A 19,067-nucleotide genomic window follows, 5' to 3' on the forward strand; every position below is an offset into this window, starting at 1 on the left:
CACATACATGTATTCTGTTTTGTGATAGTGTCAGTGCTTTGATGACTAATCTTAAAGCTGCTAAAGTATAGTCGATATTTTTATAATTACAATGTGTCAAATGACAATGTGAAATCAAATTTTAGATTTTGACTAGAATTGGAAATATACAATGGTTGTGTAAATCTGAAGACTGTTTGTTTGTTAGCACATCTATAGATTATAAAGTTTGTAATGACAGATCTGCCAAAAGGTCCATTTATAATGATAATAAAAGAAAATCCCAGTAGCATCCTTATTCATGCACCTCCGGTGATAAAGCTCAGACCCACTGCAGATTGTTGCCAGGTTTGAAGTAGCGTGTGGTCTCTCCTCTTCTTGTGAGATTGCAGTCCAGCTCCTCACCTTGAAGTGTGCATGGCTATTATGTCCATTCAAATGTTAACTCAACAGCAGGACATACAGTGCCTTGCGAAAGTATTCGGCCCCCTTGAACTTTTCGACCTTTTGCCACATTTCAGGCCTCAAACATAAAGATATAAAACTGTAATTTTTTGTGAAGAATCAACAACAAGTGGGACACAATCATGAAGTGGAACGAAATTTTATTGGATATTTCAAACCTTTTAAACAAATAAAAACTGAAATATTGGGGTGCAAAATTATTCCAGCCCCTTAAGTTAATACTTTGTAAGCGCCACCTTTTGCTGCGATTACAGCTGTAAAGTCGCTTGGGGTATGTCTCTATCAGTTTTGCACATCGAGACTGACATTTTTGCCCATTCCTCCTTGCAAAACAGCTCGAGCTCAGTGAGGTTGGATGGAGAGCGTTTGTGAACAGCAGTTTTCAGTTCTTTCCACAGATTCTCGATTGGATTCAGGTCTGGACTTTGACTTGGCCATTCTAACACCTGGATATGTTTATTTGTGAACCATTCCATTGTAGATTTTGCTTTATGTTTTGGATCATTGTCTTGTTGGAAGACAAATCTCCGTCCCAGTCTCAGGTCTTTTGCAGACTCCATCAGGTTTTCTTCCAGAATGGTCCTGTATTTGGCTCCATCCATCTTCCCATCAATTTTAACCATCTTCCCTGTCCCTGCTGAAGAAAAGCAGGCCCAAACCATGATGCTGCCACCACCATGTTTGACAGTGGGGATGGTGTGTTCAGGGTGATGAGCTGTGTTGCTTTTACGCCAAACATAACGTTTTGCATTGTTGCCAAAAGTTCGATTTTGGTTTCATCTGACCACAGCACCTTCTTCCACATGTTTGGTGTGTCTCCCAGGTGGCTTTTGGCAAACTTTAAACGACACTTTTATGGATATCTTTAAGAAATGGCTTTCTTCTTGCCATTCTTCCATAAAGGCCAGATTTGTGCAGTATAACGACTGATTGTTGTCCTATGGACAGAGTCTCCCACCTCAGCTGTAGATCTCTGCAGTTCATCCAGAGTGATCATGGGCCTCTTGGCTGCATCTCTGATCAGTCTTCTCATTGTATGAGCTGAAAGTTTAGAGGGACGGCCGGGTCTTCGTAGATTTGTAGTGGTCTGATACTCCTTCCATTTCAATATTATCGCTTGCACAGTGCTCCTTGGGATGTTTAAAGCTTGGGAAATCTTTTTGTATCCAAATCCGGCTTTAAACTTCTCCACAACAGTATCTCGGACCTGCCTGGTGTGTTCCTTGTTCTTCATGATGCTCTCTGCGCTTTACACGGACCTCTGAGACTATCACAGAGCAGGTGCATTTATACGGAGACTTGATTACACACAGCTGGATTCTATTTATCATCATTAGTCATTTAGGTCAACATTGGATCATTCAGAGATCCTCACTGAACTTCTGGAGAGAGTTTGCTGCACTGAAAGTAAAGGGGCTGAATAATTTTGCACGCCCACTTTTTCAGTTTTTTATTTGTTAAAAAAGTTTGAAATAGCCAATGAATTTCGTTCCACTTCATAATTGGGACCCACTTGTTGTTGATTCTTCACAAAAAATTACAGTTTTATATCTTTATGTTTGAGGCCTGAAATGTGGCAAAAGGTCGAAACGTTCAAGGGGGCCGAATAATTTCGCAAGGCACTGTATGGTTATTACAGTTCATGTGCTGTTACATCATGATCATCTAGGTTGTTCTTTTTTTTGTATAAAATGAGTAACTAAATTAGGTGAAAGTAGCTCAAGGAAAAGTATTTTGGAGGCATAAATACTTCAGTGAATATGCAAGTTAAGCAGTGAGCAGACAGCCTCAGTCCTGCTGTTTTATTCATGTTTGTTATGCTTTATGTTACTGAAGGTTGGGTGTGCTCGGCTGTGGACCTAGAGAATGTGCGTGTTAGACTGAGCTAACACACATTCATTACAAGGGATCCTGTTGTCTCATTACACAAAACAAACCATACACTGTATCATAATGACAACAAAGCTTTTGTAAAATGAACAAGCCTTGTTGTCTTTAGAAGCAGTGCATCTTTGTTTATTTCATGTCCACTCCCTGGGCTGTCCAGCCTCTCTTTATATGTGGAGGGATAAGCTTTTGTCCTGCAATATTTCTGCAGCAGCCCTCTCTGCTTGCTCCCTGCATCCTTACCCCCGTCCCTCCCTGTCTGCCTGTGTGACTGTTCACTGTTCACTCTTTGTCTCTGTTCAAGTTTTACGCTGTCCTTCAGCCATCACTCGTGCTCTCTCACTCCAGTCGAGAGGCATGGGTGGAGACTGGTCTCGGCTCATGACAGAGGAGGGCTGTAGTAAAAGCAAGGCTGAGGCAGTCTGTCCTCTGAGAATGGGTTACCTGACAGCCAGCGCTTCTCTCATCATGACCGTGACTCATACCGCTCGCTGGATAACAATGCCTCGCTGGTCTAACTGCGGTCGTGATGACCTATACAGCTCCTACATGTAGTTTGAATGAGGAAATCTCATTGGGAATTATTTATGTTAATAGAGCTGCAAGTAATGATTATTTAGATTTATTGATAAAGGTGTCAATTATTTCTTCCACTGATCATTTAGTCTTTAATAATCATCATCACAAGTTCCCAGAGCCCAAGGTGATTCAAATTTTTTTTTTTTGTCACTTATGGGAATGGTTATACCTTCCTTATTTGGTAAAATGTTTTACATTCCACCAAACACATCTCAGCAAATCTCCCAAAATAGCAAGACATGACCATATGAAGAAAATGCACTGAAGCAGCCTAAATGACGCACTTAGTTTAACAACTTCCATCCAACACTCTCTCAGCTCTAATACAGTATGTTTTTTTTTTTATGTGTTAGGGTAGCTGTTTGCTGTTATGAGTGTGGGCGTAAACAGATAACAGCCTGTGGAGAAGCCAGGTATGGATCTCATTCTTAGGCTGAGGCAGGCATGTGGATGAGTGCTCTGTCCCATCATCCTGTTAGCCACAAGTCCCGAGGGGGAATGCTAATAGGAAGAGAGGCATCCTCTTGGAATATATAATGCCACTAGCAGACAGAGCTTTGCTACCCGAGGGAGGGGCATCATCACCTGTGAGTGATGACTCATTACTATATTCTCTGCTGGTTTATCCTGAAAACCACTAATCCTACATTCAGTAGATGTATAATACAGAGCAGTTTGTGCTGTCGGATAAAGTAAATTTCACAATCTTTATGTCTGTGGATGTATTAAGGAAGCTTGTAAACGTGCTAGTTCTACTGATTTATTTACGCAAAAACGGTTTTGTTTTATGTAACAGAGAAGAACAGAACGGAGTTCATTCAGAGCTTGATACAAATGCAGCTTAGTTTATGTAGATTTTTTTTTTCCTCTACTCATCTCTGAACACATTCTCAAGCCCAGATAATTTCATTTCCACAAATACCACATTCCTTATCTTCATATATTCCCAGAAAGTCAAATGAGCATGCTCACTCTTTTCCATTAACTCCACATTCACGCCATCCCTATGCAGCGTTTTAATGGTAGATTTCTCCTTAACAGTTACTCTCCTGAGAGATTCCAGCCAGCAGCTCTCTGGTCATTAGCCAGCCTCTCTACCTTCTTGGCTCCTGCAGTGCTACATAATCAGAAAGATCTGAATTGCCAAGAAAACATATGAGAATTTCATTTGGTTGGTGACTGCAGAAACAAAACCATCACACCTGAAAGATATTTCAATATTAGGAAGGTTAGTTGAAGCCCAAACAAAGCCAGACACTGCGTTATAGTGTTGCTTTTAAATAATATTAACCGCTCAGTAGGGATTTCACATAAATCCACCATCATCAATACTAGTATCGAGCCAATGTTGTCATTCACTGACACCCTCAAGGTTCAGTTGTCAAGATTTACGTCCCATTTTTTTTCTTGTCCTTGTCACTGAATCTCACATTTCTCACTGCCTGTTTAAGACCTGTACATTCTAATGCAATCCAGTGCAACAGGGCTGCAAGAAATTGTGGAGCTTATAATGTTCATTATTTCTGAAAACACTGTCAGAGGTGTTAATTTGTGGACATAGTTTGTGGTGTTGTTGTATTAGATTATGATTTAGATGGCACCTTTTTTAATAATTTATTGCGTTTCCAAGATTGCCAACACCTGCTAATAATAAATGTATTTTTTGGTGTCCACAGAGGCTGCCAATGGGAACGTCCCCGCAGGGCAGCGACCACCACCTCGAATCCGCAATGTTCAGATCAACAACCAGATCGTCAAGCTCAAGTACTGCTACACATGCAAGATCTTCCGACCACCTCGAGCATCTCACTGCAGCATCTGTGACAACTGTGTTGGTAAGAAATGTCCTCTGATCTGATGTAAAGGCTTTGCAAAGTGAGAAGACAGCTCATTGAAATCACTTTTTCAGAAATAGAAAGGTGAGTAGTTTTTGTGGGGAAAAATAGCTTGCTGACATGATTATTATTAAGCCTCGATCTTAATTACATCTCTGCATTCATTTGTCACAATAATGGAAAAAAAATAGAAAACATAGGTTTATAAATAAATGTTGGACTAAGCAGACAGGGTACAAAGGTTTCAGAAAACTGAATCAAATGGGCCGAAAACTTTACAGCAAGTGTTATTTATGGAATGTGCTTTGAATTTTGAAGTGTTTTTTATTTTATTTTATTTACCTTTTTTTTTCAGTGAAGAGACTCACTGAGATTAAAAATCTCTTTTTCAAGAGTGTCCTGGCCAAGACAGGCAGCAGTACAACCACACATACAAACACAAAATACACAAAAACACTAAAAACATAAAACAACTGAAACAGAAAATCCCTCAAAGTCAACCACAATCCTAAACACATCAGGCAAAACATCTACAGCCAGATGTGGCTGCCTCCAAGTCAATCAACATCCTCTTAAAAGTGACCAATGAGACCAGCTCATTAAGTTTCATGGGTTTCTGTAACTTGTTCCATGTAGAGGGAGCAGCAAACTTAAACACCTTTTTCCCCAGCGCAGTTCTAACCTTTGGAACAGACACAAGGAAAAGATCCTGGGATGAAGATTGTAAGTCCCGGTACTATTTACACTGGTATACTGTAGGTCAGAAGGTAGGATGTGTGTGTGTGTGTGTGTGTGTGTGTGTGTCCGTGTGTGTCCGTGTGTGTCCGTGTCGTGTTGTCCGTGTGTCCGTGTGTGTCCGTGTGTGTCCGTGTGTGTGTGTCCGTGTGTCCGTGTGTCCTCAACCCTGCACAATAACACTGATTTGGCTTCTGATGATTGAGGAATGCGTCTGCAGGGAGTGTAGACTCATAGGCGATATGAGAGGAGACAGTGGAGGCTCAGTGAGGGAATAAGCGCTTAGTCATTGTGAACACTGGTTCATCTGTGTCCACCTGCTGTAGAAACACACACACTCCAAGCATGACACAGCAGCATGCCTATCTTTTACTGCAGTCATATATTTTTCTCCTTAATCTTACGATGTTTATAGCGGCCTCTATCTATATAAGTCTCTCACAGAATATGCAGCATAATAAAAAAACACTTGCTTCACAAATTGTATTTGTTTGTACCTGGAGCCTTCTCTGGTTAATATATTATGAGATGTCTGGTTGGCTATAGTCTGAATACTTGGACAGTTGTTTTAGCTCTGTATGCAGCACACTGGAGTTAGATTAAACAATAACTATGGGGGTAAAGTGCTCTCCTGGCTCCAGACCTCTGAATTGCTGCACACTGCACACATCTGATCTTCTTCTTTTTTTTTTTTTTTCTTCTCAAATGGACAAAATAGCAATTTTGTTTGATTATCAAGCTAGTAAAGTGCTTTCAGCTTTAATCAGAGGGTTTTGACATCTACATTGAGTGAACAGTGCAAAGGATTATTGTCCTGCTGCAGTGTACATACAATCTAAAAGTTGGGGGTTGGGGACAAGGAAGAGTCAGGGGGATTACCAAAGTCAGCAGGACTCATCATATGGGGACAATAAACGATTGTAAAAAATTTCATGGCAATCCATTAGCCTAGTTGTTGATATATTTCAGTTTTAACTAAAGTAGTGGACCAACCGCCAAACCAACAGACAGACACTTCATCCCTAGGGCCATATTGCTGGCGTGGCTAAAAGAAATATTAGGAGGAATGTATGAAAAGTGATTTCTACGCTGTTTACCAAATATGTATGCGAACACCTAAAGTCAGCACTGACACTTTACTTGATTTATTTTGACCTTTTATCTACGAGCCGCTTCATGTCTTGCGTTTCTGCTCTGATGTTTACTGTATATTGTTGTGAAACTCCATCCAGGCAGTGCGGCAGACACACCGCTGCACTCCCTGCTGTCTGTTTGACCCTGCTTTCATCTGGCTCTCCTCCAAATCATAGAAAAGTAGAGGCAAAGAGGAAGTGATCACTATATTTAGACTGCAAGTTTACAGAAGCTGATGCACAAAGCTGTCTTTGACTGAAATACTGGTGTATTTTTAACACTTTTTTGATTTTCAAAAGTTTCTGTTGCTAAGAAAGTTGTGTGTGCAGCCTACAATATATTATACATATTTAACTGACTTATTTTTTTTTTCTTCACAGATCGTTTTGATCACCACTGTCCATGGGTAGGCAACTGTGTGGGCAAGAGGAACTACCGATACTTCTACATGTTCACCCTGTCGCTCTCCCTGCTCACCATTTATATCTTCACCTTTGACATCATTCACGTGGTGATGCGTAAGTATCCTGTCATTGTCCAATCAGAAGGAACAAATGTGAAAGAGAATAGTACATGGAAAGATAAAAGAATGTGACAAAACAGGAAGGACAACCTGTGACCTGTGACACAAGCTCACTAGCTGCTTCTGTTGTATATGCAAATGCATGCACGTGTTGAAACTATGACCTAATTCAGACCTGGCTTTTTCTGCAGCGTGATATGACACGCAACAGCAACTGACAGCTTGACATGATTCCTCCTTTATCCTCATCCTCCTGCTTCCTTGTTCTACCCAAAGCAGACAGCTAGAAGACAGACAAGGAAACCGTGTGTTTCTTTTCAGGATAATTAGCTCTGGGCTTGTTGTCTTAATAATGGAGTAATTGTGCTTTTTCAGTACAGTGGGATTTTTATAATGTCTTCTTTTTAAAGTCTCTCTGTGTTGCTCTGTTCACAGGTTCAGTAGACAATGGCTTTTTGAACACTTTGAAGATAACACCTGGAACATATCCTTTTAAGCTCTGACCTCAGTGTACACCATAGAAAAAGCTGCTGTATGGGCCATGTTTGCGTTTCCTAGAATAGAAGATGGAAAAACGATAAATTTCAAGTATCACAACCCGACTATGGCCGTTCCCCAAACCTCTCCCCGAACAGTGATTCAAATAATAGCTTAGGGCCTATAACTAGGCACCGCAGGCCTGTCAAGCTTGGATTTCTTAACAAGTCCTTTTTTTAGCCTTTCCATAACCAAAAACACAAAAGATAAAATAAAGTGTTATGAATTGAATAAAAGTAAAAATAAAGTGTTTTGCTGCTCTGACATAAGCAACCCCGGCCAATGTAACCTGAGCTAGCGTTATATTATGCCTAAATCATAGGTTAGTTTTCATCCTAAAAGCTTTTTTTCTTGTAGCATTGAGAGGAAACATACTTCTGAAAATCTGACAGGGTGATGTTGGAGCAAAATAAAAGTCAGATCTCAAAAACTTTCCATATCATACTCTTAAAGGTGCCCTGCCACACATATTTCATTACTTTGTGGTAATGTCTGAAGTTCTACCATGGACTCGGTAACATTTTTTGTGGAATAAATGCCTTTGTTACCTTGTTTCAAGCCATTCTAGCATGGTATAGAAAGCCTACAGTAAGACTCAGATTCAACAAGCTAAGCTTTTGAATCTGATTGGCTAACAGCTAGCCAATGAGAGCCTGGCTGTCAGAATCCTTTACTCAGCCCAACTGGGTGAGCTATGACTGGGTGATGAATAGTAATGAGCTCAGGCAATATGATGTCCGACTGACCAGCTTTTGTAATTGGTCTGATTTCTCTGCTTATTTCTCTTCAGTTGCTAGAGCTGACAGAGGAGGTAGCAGTTAATTTTCACATTCACAACATAACACAAACCCATATGGACCTAACATATTTCGAAAAATGCAAGTAAAAATGGTTTTGTATGGCAGGGCACCTTTAATACTTGGACTAACTAGCTCTAACTAACTAGCTCTTCCAGTCAGATTCTTAACTGGTGAGGATGCTGACTTTTTTTTCCTGGTACTAGTAGCTTTAGCCACATTTGTTTATTAGCACAATAACATCAAGTGCACATTTAAGAAGTGCCCCTTTTGCAAGATTAGGAGACAGCGTTGTCAACCAACTCCTAGTACTGTCGTTAGCTTAATTAGATGGCTAGCTCCAGTTGATAAAATATGTTAGTGTCAGTTGTCATTTCAGCCCTAATGAAAAACTGCTTTCAATAGTAATGTAATTTTTTTAAGTAACTAAGCAGGGCTTAATGAATGATCAGTTGAAAGTAATTTGAGATAATTGATGGAACTGAACTAAATTTCCAACCTTTAGCTGGCCGTCACTGGCCGATTTAATCATGTTGCATAATTGTCTGCCATTCTGCCATCACCTGCTGCCCACGTATCTGGCAGAAAACATCTGTTGCTGTTTTCTTAACTCGGGTCCACTGTGCTGGAGGTGTTGGTGTGTTTCTTCACCCTGTGGTCCGTGGTGGGACTGACCGGCTTCCACACCTACCTGATCTCTCTCAACCAGACCACCAACGAGGATGTAAGTGCATTTTACTGCATGACTAATGCTTTCACATCTACAGTTTGTTTTAGGTTTGAATCATCCTGTGAGGCACAATGCTGGACTTTGCATCTAGTTTGTTTAGGTTTTATACTGTCTTTATGCAAATGACCATTGAGTCGTGAACACATGGACCAACAGGATTAACTCATTGTTTTGTTGGTGCAGTGGCTGTAAAATGCTCTCAGATAGGCTAGACTGGGTTTGGTTTTATCAACTAAAACTCTTGGATAAAAACACCTGAATACGGACCAACCAGTCGTGGCAGATGGCTACCAACCAAGAGCCAGCTTCTACCAGAAGAAGAATAACGTACACTTTTATCAGTTGATTTACACTAACACTAACAGTTTTGCTTATATATAAAAAGAGATCCATGCATTTACACCTTTTCAACATCTGGCACTTTTGGCATTGCTCATTGGTGCTCATCTGAGTTACCACCACTATTTTCACCTATCCAAACAACATAGCCTCATACCACTTGTGAATGTACCATAAACGTCATGTTAGAGCAAAGTCCTCCCCCACTGATCATTTACAGATGAGATTAAAAAAAACGTGCAGATATATATCTAGACCTCCACATATTTAAGAGTTTAGATGAAGATTTGTTTTAAAATTAGATTTAGATTAATGTAATCGTCAAAGTTATTTATAACCGTATATAATAATAGGATATGTGTGTAAATGTTGTGATCAGGCAGCCAGGCTTCACATGGCTGGAAAGACAAACATACATCACAAAGGGGTAAACAGTACAATTTATAACACTACAGAGCTGTTTCCTTGACAACGGCTTGGCCGCTTTCATCACTGAAGGACAAAGGGCTGGTAAACTGTAGCTTGTTAAACAATGCTATTGTATTGTAAACTATTGTAAAGCATATACAGAAAGTGTTGAAAGAAAACCGAAGAAAAAACAACCTCTCAATACTTGGACTCCTCCCTGCTCACCGAGCTGACGTACTCTAATGATCTAAAAATATGCATGAAGAGCTGCTGTTCCTAATAAAAACAATGATAGAACTGAGCGGAATTAAGAACAAAACAGACCAGCTGGTTTCTGCCTCTCGACTATCAGCTACTATCTCGACTCGAGCTACATTTAGAAGCTTGTGAGGCTAAATGAAGAAAAAAGTATTGATTGCTAGATCACATTTCCATTGAGTCATTATTGAGACAACACACACACACACACACACACACACACACACACACACACGTGCATTCAGGCTGATGTGAAGCAGAAGATGAGTGGTGATGCAGGTGGATGAAGCCACACAGGGAGTCATTTATGTTGTTTCTGTGTATACTTTTATTGGAGGCTTTGTTAGCCCAGATCTGCAATGCAGAGGCTCTGGCGAGAAGCAGAGAGCAGCCAGCAGCAGCAGCAGCGATGATGGTGGGAGGTTCTAGATGGCTGAAAGCAAGAGAGTGCACTCATACTTTGTAATGATTAATTTATAATTTCACTTTTTCTTTCCTATGGGAAACTGGCCTAATTTTTTTTCATTTACTAGTTAACGAAGCTCTGCAATGTGCACCTACAGTACAGTGTAACGTTGCTCCAGGAGTTGAAATAATCGCTGTCAGCCCAGCTGCTTCGATATCTGTGATTTGGCCTAATAATAGATGCATCGATACCTGCAGGGGATGGGCACGCTGCCAGAAATACTGCTGTGGCAGAGATATGGGGAGGTGGAGGGGGTGAGAGGACGAGAAGAGGAGATGGAGATGGTGGAATAAGGGCGAACAAGAGAAGGCACCTTGAGTGTTGTAGCTACTGTGACTCCTACACACACACGCACGCACAGAGTACACTTAGACATGCAGTAGTAAAGTACCTTATGGGCAGACTGTTGACCTAGATCTACTGCAACTAAAGAAAAGCTGTTATCTTTGACTCGCCGGACAGTCAGTCAGTACAAATCTACTTTTTCTGCATGCATCGTGGGTAAATATGAATATAATCTAACCAGTATTTGTAGTTACAATTATACTTTAATCCATTACTTCAGAAATTATGACCTAATTGCTTATTGCGCTTTTCAATGGTAGAATAACAAACAATTAAATATATATATATATTATATTAAATGCAGTAACTCTGCTTAAAATCACATTTGTTTCCTTGATAGAAATTATTATTATTAATAAAATTGTATTTCAATCTTTACTAAAAAGAGCAATTTTGTTTCAGTCTTATCTTTGATTAATGTTCAATTATAGTGCTATTAACTTTAATATATATTAATTGTAAATAAAAATATAGATGACATAATTTTTTTATTCCATCCAAAAAACATGCAGAAGAGGTGGGAGTATGTTTTCAGCACAGAGAAGTGTCTGTATGTATTCCTTTCAACCAGCCTGTATGTAACCTGAGAGAGTGGAGATCCAGAAGATACCAAATATGTCAGGCTGAATTTTGTGGACGTGTATAAAATGACATCGAGAATGTTTCCATTTGATGTATCTGTACAGCCATACAAAGCGTGAAGTCCTGGGTTTGAATATTTCACTCACTGCAAAAAACATATATAAAAATAACAATATGAATCAAGCCAATACATAATATGTATATGATCAGGGTTGGGTCAGATTACTTTGAAATGTAATCCATTACGGACTACAAATTACATGGTGATTTTTGTAATCCGTAACGTAATCCGTTGGATTACCCAAAACATGTAACGTAATCTGATTACTTTAGGATTACTTTTAGATCACTTCAATAAATATGCACCTTAATTAAAAGACACTGCCACAGAATTGATCAGTGAATTCTCATTTTATTTTTCTCTTTATTATTTCATTACATCATAAAAAAGTTGCATTGTTTGCATGATAAAATGTAATCAGGTAATCCTCAACAATGTAACTGTAATCTGATTACACTTTTTTTATTGTAATCTGGGCTGATTATAGTTACTTGATTTTTGTAATCTGATTACGTAATCCAGATTACATGTAATTCGTTACTACCCAACCCTGTATATGATGTCAGTCAGTGTGGAATAAGGTGATTGTTCCATCCTTAAAAAAAACGGATATTTCGTAGTTAAATGTGCCTCCTCTTAGCTGCCAATTAATGAGTATGACTGAAAGCATACATGCAGTGCAGTGTGGAAGGACGTTATTTATTGCTGGGGGAATCCTTTTGTATGAATTCTCTGAATCTTCAATGAATTATTAAAGCGGTTGTAATCTCGCTGCACTCGTTGGCACCCGTCGCATCATAGAGTTCCCATTAAACCAGGAATCATTAAAATCCTGACAAGATCCTTTTTAGTAGGTCAAAGCCAAGCCTGTGGGAACAACATCTAAAAAAGGAATTGTGCTTTTGAATAAGGTATAAGCACAGGGAAAATCAGGGATGTGGTTTGGGAAGGATTGCTGCTCCAGTGATGAGCGTTTTGATGAGTGTTCAAAAACATCTTGTTTTTTCCCAGATTAAAGGATCCTGGTCGGGAAAGAACAGAGTCCAGAACCCGTACAGCCACAAGAACATCATTAAAAACTGCTGCGAGGTGCTCTGTGGGCCTGTGTACCCGAGGTAACCCTGTCAGATTAAGACTTGCACTACACAGAATGCTTCTTTCTTGTTTCAGTTATTGTCATTTTGTCTGGATTAAGTTGATGCTGTCTTCCTACTGTTATCCATGAGTTCTGTATCAGCACATGTGATAGATTAGACTTTTAGATTTGCCCCTCTATTACACCTCGTCCTGGCGAATAACAAGCAGGATGCAGTTAGTGACTGATCGCCTTGTCTCGCTCTCCAGCGTCTTGGACAGAAGAGGACTGATGCAGGAGGATTCGGCTGTTTCTGCAACGTCTGCTGCACCCTCCTCCTTCAGCAGCAGCAACCCAGTGTCACAAACCACGGTGAGCGGAGACACACACACACACACACACACACACACACACACACACATACACATACACACACACACACACACACACACACACATTTCTCTGGCTTTGAAGTGGATTGAGGCTAAACCAATTACAGAAAGTGTTGGAGAGAAGAAAGGAGGAGGTGTGAGGAAGGGGAAAGCACTTTTCTTATCGAAGTGACATTGATAATCCATCTTGAGATGCATGGATGTGGAACCATTTTGTGGCTCTTTACATAGTTGCTGCTGTTGATCCATTTATAAGTGTTCATTCTATTTTCGGCTAATAGATCATTAGCCATGTGTGTGCTACTTTTTCATGTTAAAATAAAGGAGGAGGAGTCTCTCCTCAGTGTTGCTGTAGATAATGTTGACATTAATATCTTTCATTGCTACTCCGCTACTGCAGAACGTAATGTTATTAAGCATTACACAGTAGAAATTATAGTTTTTTAGAGTACCCAAGAGTGCTTGAGAATTGTCTTTTTGCACACTTGTACTACTTTCATTACTTTTTATTATTATTATTATTATTATTATTATTATTATTATTATTATTATTATTATTATTATTATTATTATACAGGAAAATAATAAAAGTAACATTGAATGTGTTAAATTGAAACTGAATCTGTTGAAACTGGTTTACAGCAGGTTCCTGTTCTGCAGCACATAAGAGACAGAATCAAATTACCATACAAAATAAAAACAAATAAAAACAAGACAAAACAAACATTACAGAGTATATGACTTTAAAGGTCGAATGTGTAGGAATTTCTCCCATCTAGCGTTGAGATCATATATTGCAATCAACTCTCTCTCACCACGCAGTTCAAGTACGTATTACAGCTACGGTAACCTTTACGCTTCAAAAAGCCGTTCTCTTGCTCTTTTCAATCTCCTTTTTCTTTTTCTGGGCGAAGAAGAAGACTCCCGTTCCTGCAATTTGGATTTTGAATACGTGTGGTCCTCCATGTTTCTTTCTTCAAACTAGCTGGGGCCGGGAAGCTACGATACCCTTTAGCAGTATTAGCAGCACCTGTGAGTTTATCACGTGACAGCAAAAACGCGAAAGTCGGAGCAGTATGTCCTGTATGTCCCTTACCGGCTAATGTATTTGAAGATGGAGCATTAATATGGAGCGTCTACCCCAGTTCATGCAAATACAAATGTAAAATTTCAAGCCAAAAGGAATACTTGGAATTGATGGTGGAGGTAAATATTCATGAAAAAAGGACACGTTTGTGAACGGGCTACACAGATTTTGAAAATGAACAACTAAACACGTTACACACTGGACCTTTTTAAGGTGTGAGCAAGATAGTATATAAGATTTAAAATCAATGGTTGCAGGTATGTCCTTTCAACAAATATTGTTTATATGCCTGTTTGAAATGTGTAATGTGGGTTATATTTTCTGCCTACAGAAAACCACAGCTCCACTCATCCCTAACGAGCACACACCTGATGATGCCAAGCCGAGCATTGCCACCTCAGCAGAGACGAGCCCCCCCCCCAAAGAGGAACTCCCTCCTGCTCCAAAGGTCCCGCCCCTGGCTTCACCCGAGACGGATGCAGAGGCATCCCTCGTCAAGGACAAGGCCCATTAGCTGCATGAGGGGGTGGCTCTCGTCATAGCCATTTCCCCCTGCATCCTGCCTGGTCAGGAACTGAAACATTAATAATCAATGTGTGATTACTGTGCGGGTGACTCAGTTATTCTCCGACGCCCGCCCTACATTCCACCAGAAGAGGAGAGTTTCTGCGGCAGCTCCTCCTCTTCCCTCCTCTCCTCACCAGTAGCTGCAGAGCCGTTTGATTGACACCTACTCCTGCAGCAGGGGGAGGGATTTAATGGAAAGTCAGCAGCTTCCTCGGTGTCCTGAACACTGCATGGAAAAGACACGCAGGGGGAGAAGCTGCTGGAAGAACTGCAGAGAAAAAAAAATTCTACGCGTATGAATTCCCCACAGGTCACCTGTGGGTCGCTCTGATTGTCAGTACTACTTTTGTTCTTTATTTAAAATTGGCATAATGACATTTATTGTGAGAGGCCAGTTCAAATATACTCCTTGCAAGTGTCTGGCAAAGACAATATTACTTCTGGACATGTATAAAACTTCCTACATAGTTTTCTGTTGTGTGCATATTACATGCCCTATGCAAACCATGGAAAGGCTGGACAAGCAGCTTTTAGAAGAGTGTGGACAGAAGGGTTAACACCCGATGTCCAGGCAGGGGGAGGATGTGCAAATCCTTAGCGGAGATATCCTAAAGGCTCCTTCCAGAAAAGTCAAAATCTACCTTGTATTCTGATATTGCTGCATCAGTACTGTTGTTACTTACATGCATCTTTTTTTTTTTTTTTTTAAGTGATCCAGACCAACGCATGTCCTTCCATTTTTATATATCAAGGATGTAGTGTGACGTCGGCGCTCTGAAATAGATGAAATTGCTTGACACACAGATAAAGATCTTGTACCCAGGAGACAGTCAGCCAGAGTCCCATTGTGTGTGAGAGAAAGGGCCTGACTTCTGATGATAGTAGGCACAAGTAGTAACAGTGCCTTATCATAATGCAACTGAAGGCGACCAACTGAGAAGGCCTTGAGATCCGTTCTAACCACTGATACTATGTTAAATGAGAAATGCCAACGTGTATACCCTTATTAGTCTAGTGGTTCCCAACCTGGAGGTTAGGACCCCCATAAGGGGTCACGCGATTATTTAAGGAATAGACATTTTGGGGAAAAGCTTATTCGCTTTCCTGCCGAGAGTAAGATAAGAAGATTGGTACTCTCATGTCCTTATAGTAAATATGAAGCTACAGCCAGGAGATGGTTAGCTTAGCATAAAGACTGGGAACAGAGGTAAACCAGTAAAACATGAGCCTGCCAGCACCTCTAAAGCTCACTAATTATTACGCTGTATCGCATTTGATTATTGTGTACAAAACAGTGTATTTTTTTTACAGCTGGAACCCTTTCTTGACTTCCTGTTATTCTCGCACTTTTTTTGTACAGATTAAATTAAAAAAATTGAGTTAAAGAGGTGCTGGAAGGTGTATTTTTGAACTTTGGACAGAGCTAGGCTAGCCATTTCCCTGATTCCAGTCTAATGCTAATCTATGCTAACCAGCTGCTGGCTGTAGCTTCATATTTAGCGTACAGACATGAGAGCGACATCGATCTTCTTATCTAATTCTTAGCAAAAAATCTAATCAAAAGTGTATTCCCTGATAATGTATTAATTTTAACAGAATAGGAAAAAGAAATTTCAGCTACATAATACTAAAATGTGTGCTTTTTCTGTTGTTGAATTTCTCCCCTTAGAAATGAAAGAAAAGTACAATCTGAGAAGAAATAATTACAATTGAACTGATCACAGCTGGTAGGCACATGACATTTCTGTGTTTTAGTGGGGCACAGATCTGAAAGGTTGGGAACCACTGAATTAGTCCTTTATGAAGCAAAAACTAAGCAAAGCCATTGTTGAACTGTACATAGATTTAGAAGGTTGTTTGGTGAGGAGGAAAGATTGCAGCAAAGTTTTGTTTTTTGAAGCATAAGTTCGGCGTACGCCTCCTGCTAATCGAACCAGAGCTGATCCTCCTCTGAGTCCTCTCTCTTCCTGCCGTCTTCCGCCTCCTCTTCCTATACAAACAAATTTAACTCTTCTCCTTTTCCTTGCTTCTTCGCTGTGACAGTTATCCCTACGGTACGCCCAAGGCCGAGGCAGCCCCCCCCCCCCTGCAGCCGTCTGTGGCAGGCTCATTATCGCCGACATAAAGCCGAGGCAGAGAGATCTTTCTCTTCACACATCTGTGTTTTTCAGCCTTTAATATAGCTTGAGAGTTTATTTTGTTTTGGTCACAGATCGCTGGATGAGAAAGGATCCACACAAAGGAAAGAGGGAGAGAGAGAAAGTAAAGGTTATTCTTAGTATTTAAATGATGTTAGCTGATAGCGAGGGTTTGTAACAGTGATTGTGTTGTATGCAAGACAGAGTTAGTGTTTGTGAAATATACTTGTGTAGTGTGTCAACAGCATTGTATCAGACTCTGGAATCTGCCTGAGATTATTTATTATAAAGGTCACAATTTCTCCTTAAGATTTTATTTGCCAAACAAAGAGTGGAAAATGAATGTTAGGATGCTGAGATTGTTTACATCTGTTTGATTATTTTCATTGTACCATAATATTGGTGGAGCAGTTTCAGATATTAGACACTTTGGATGATAAAAGATTAATCTAGGCCATTTTCCCATTATTGGTCATCTATGGAAGATTTTCTTGATTACCTTATTGCTGGTTTGGTCTATATAATGTCAGAAAATAGGGAAAAGTTGACATTCAGTCCAAACACCAAATCCAAAACCCAAAAATATTCAATTAAATATCAGAAAATATTTATTTGAAAAGCTGGAACTAGCAAATTTTGGGCATACTGTATGTGCTTTAAATAATTGTTGGCAATACATTTTCTGTCGATCGACTAATCAATTAAATGGTTAATAGTTTCAGCTCTAGATTAATCTCTACACTCAGATGGGAAAAGGAGAGATAAGTGACACATCTTCATTGGGAGAAGCTGCAAAGTGTGTGGCAGTATTTTTTCGTGAAGTATAAAAAGGGTAACTGCTGAGTATTTGTTTATAAAACCTTCCAATAAGAAGTACTAATCCAAAACCAGTTTTAAAGCTCCACTTACCGGTTGAACTTTCTTTGTGGAAAGTATTTGAAGACAGTTTGGTGTATTTGATCGCTTTGCGTTGCTGTCACCGAGAAGCAAGAATGTATGTGATTGTTATTCGATAAAAGGGACGTGAGATTTTAAAAGGGACGGCTTAATTTTTAGCTCTAAAGGTTTTGCATACTGTAGATCCGAGCTGAGCTCTTGTAGGATGATTCTTGTGTTAAAATGCCAAGATGTGGTCAGATCTGAATGCTCTGATCAATCTATTACATTGCATTATGTATACAGATACAGTACTATACCATTGATGGAACTTGTTATTTATGTTCACTTTGTTAAGTATCAGCACTGTGATTATATGTATTTCACTCAATTTGCTTCACTTCTTTTTACATGATCAATGTGTCTGGTAAATAAACAATATTGTCTTATTATTTGTCTTTTAAAATAAGTTTTTTTTTTTCAATGGGAGTTAGGTCTGTGAACATTTTGATAGTTTTTTTTTTTTTTTTTTTTTTTTTTTTTTTTACTTTAACCAATTAAAGAATAAATGGAACTAGAAAATGCATTTCCTGCAGAAAATGCTTGTGAATGCTGAAAAGCTAAATTGCTAAAGCTAAACTGGATTACTGGCATAATTGTGTAAGAAGAAGGTGAAGAAGTGAGGGGATGAAGGATGCAAAATAAAGAGTTAGAAATGATAAGAGGTTCAAATATTTTGCCTATCTACGCCACTATTTCTTTACAGCAGAAAAACAAGTTTTAGTATAGTATATCGAAAAAGTAATAGTGTAGTATGTCAAAAAAAGTGATAAAGTATTGGTATAGTTTATCAAAAAAAAGTCTTAGTATAGTATGTCGAAAAAAATTATAGGTCAAAGTATAGTATGTAGAAAATAGTCCTAGTATAGTATGTCGATAAAAGTGAAAAATAGTCATAGTATAGTATGTTGAAAAAAGTTTAAAGTGCATTGAGGCTCAGTCCTTGTCACACCTTTGCTGCATATCATTCTCCCACTCTCCCACTTTCAAAGTATGGTATTTTGAAAAGATTCATAGTATAGTTTGTTGGAAAAAGTCATAGTATAGTATGTTGAAAAAAGTAACAGTATAGTATGTTGAAAAAAGTCATAGTATAGTATGTTGAAAAAAGTGATAAAAAAAGTCACAGTATAGTTTGTCGGAAAAAGTCATAGTATAGTATGTTGAAAAAAGTAATAAAAAGTCATAGTATAGCATGTTGATAAAAGTGAT

General features: G+C 39.3%; 1 protein-coding gene across 3 annotated transcripts in view; it reads left to right on the forward strand.

Annotated features, from left to right (window-relative positions):
* zdhhc9 (zinc finger DHHC-type palmitoyltransferase 9) overlaps positions 1-18,247 on the forward strand; it is a 32,793-nt gene extending 14,546 nt beyond the window's left edge. For 2 of the 3 annotated variants that reach the window (XM_039813958.1, XM_039813957.1), the window contains exons 4-10: positions 4,587-4,745; positions 6,995-7,132; positions 7,573-7,621; positions 9,093-9,195; positions 12,672-12,775; positions 13,005-13,107; positions 14,546-14,728. In XM_039813958.1, coding sequence (XP_039669892.1) covers positions 4,587-4,745; positions 6,995-7,132; positions 7,573-7,621; positions 9,093-9,195; positions 12,672-12,775; positions 13,005-13,107; positions 14,546-14,728 — 839 coding nt within the window. Of the gene's footprint in view, positions 1-4,586; positions 4,746-6,994; positions 7,133-7,572; positions 7,622-9,092; positions 9,196-12,671; positions 12,776-13,004; positions 13,108-14,545 lie in introns of all 3 variants that reach the window. The other variant, XM_039813959.1, reaches the window with a different exon arrangement.
* Positions 18,248-19,067: the final 820 nt, after the last annotated feature.

Source organism: Perca fluviatilis, chromosome 10, assembly GCF_010015445.1.
Source record: "Perca fluviatilis chromosome 10, GENO_Pfluv_1.0, whole genome shotgun sequence".
In the NCBI taxonomy this organism is placed as follows: Eukaryota; Metazoa; Chordata; class Actinopteri; order Perciformes; family Percidae; genus Perca; species Perca fluviatilis.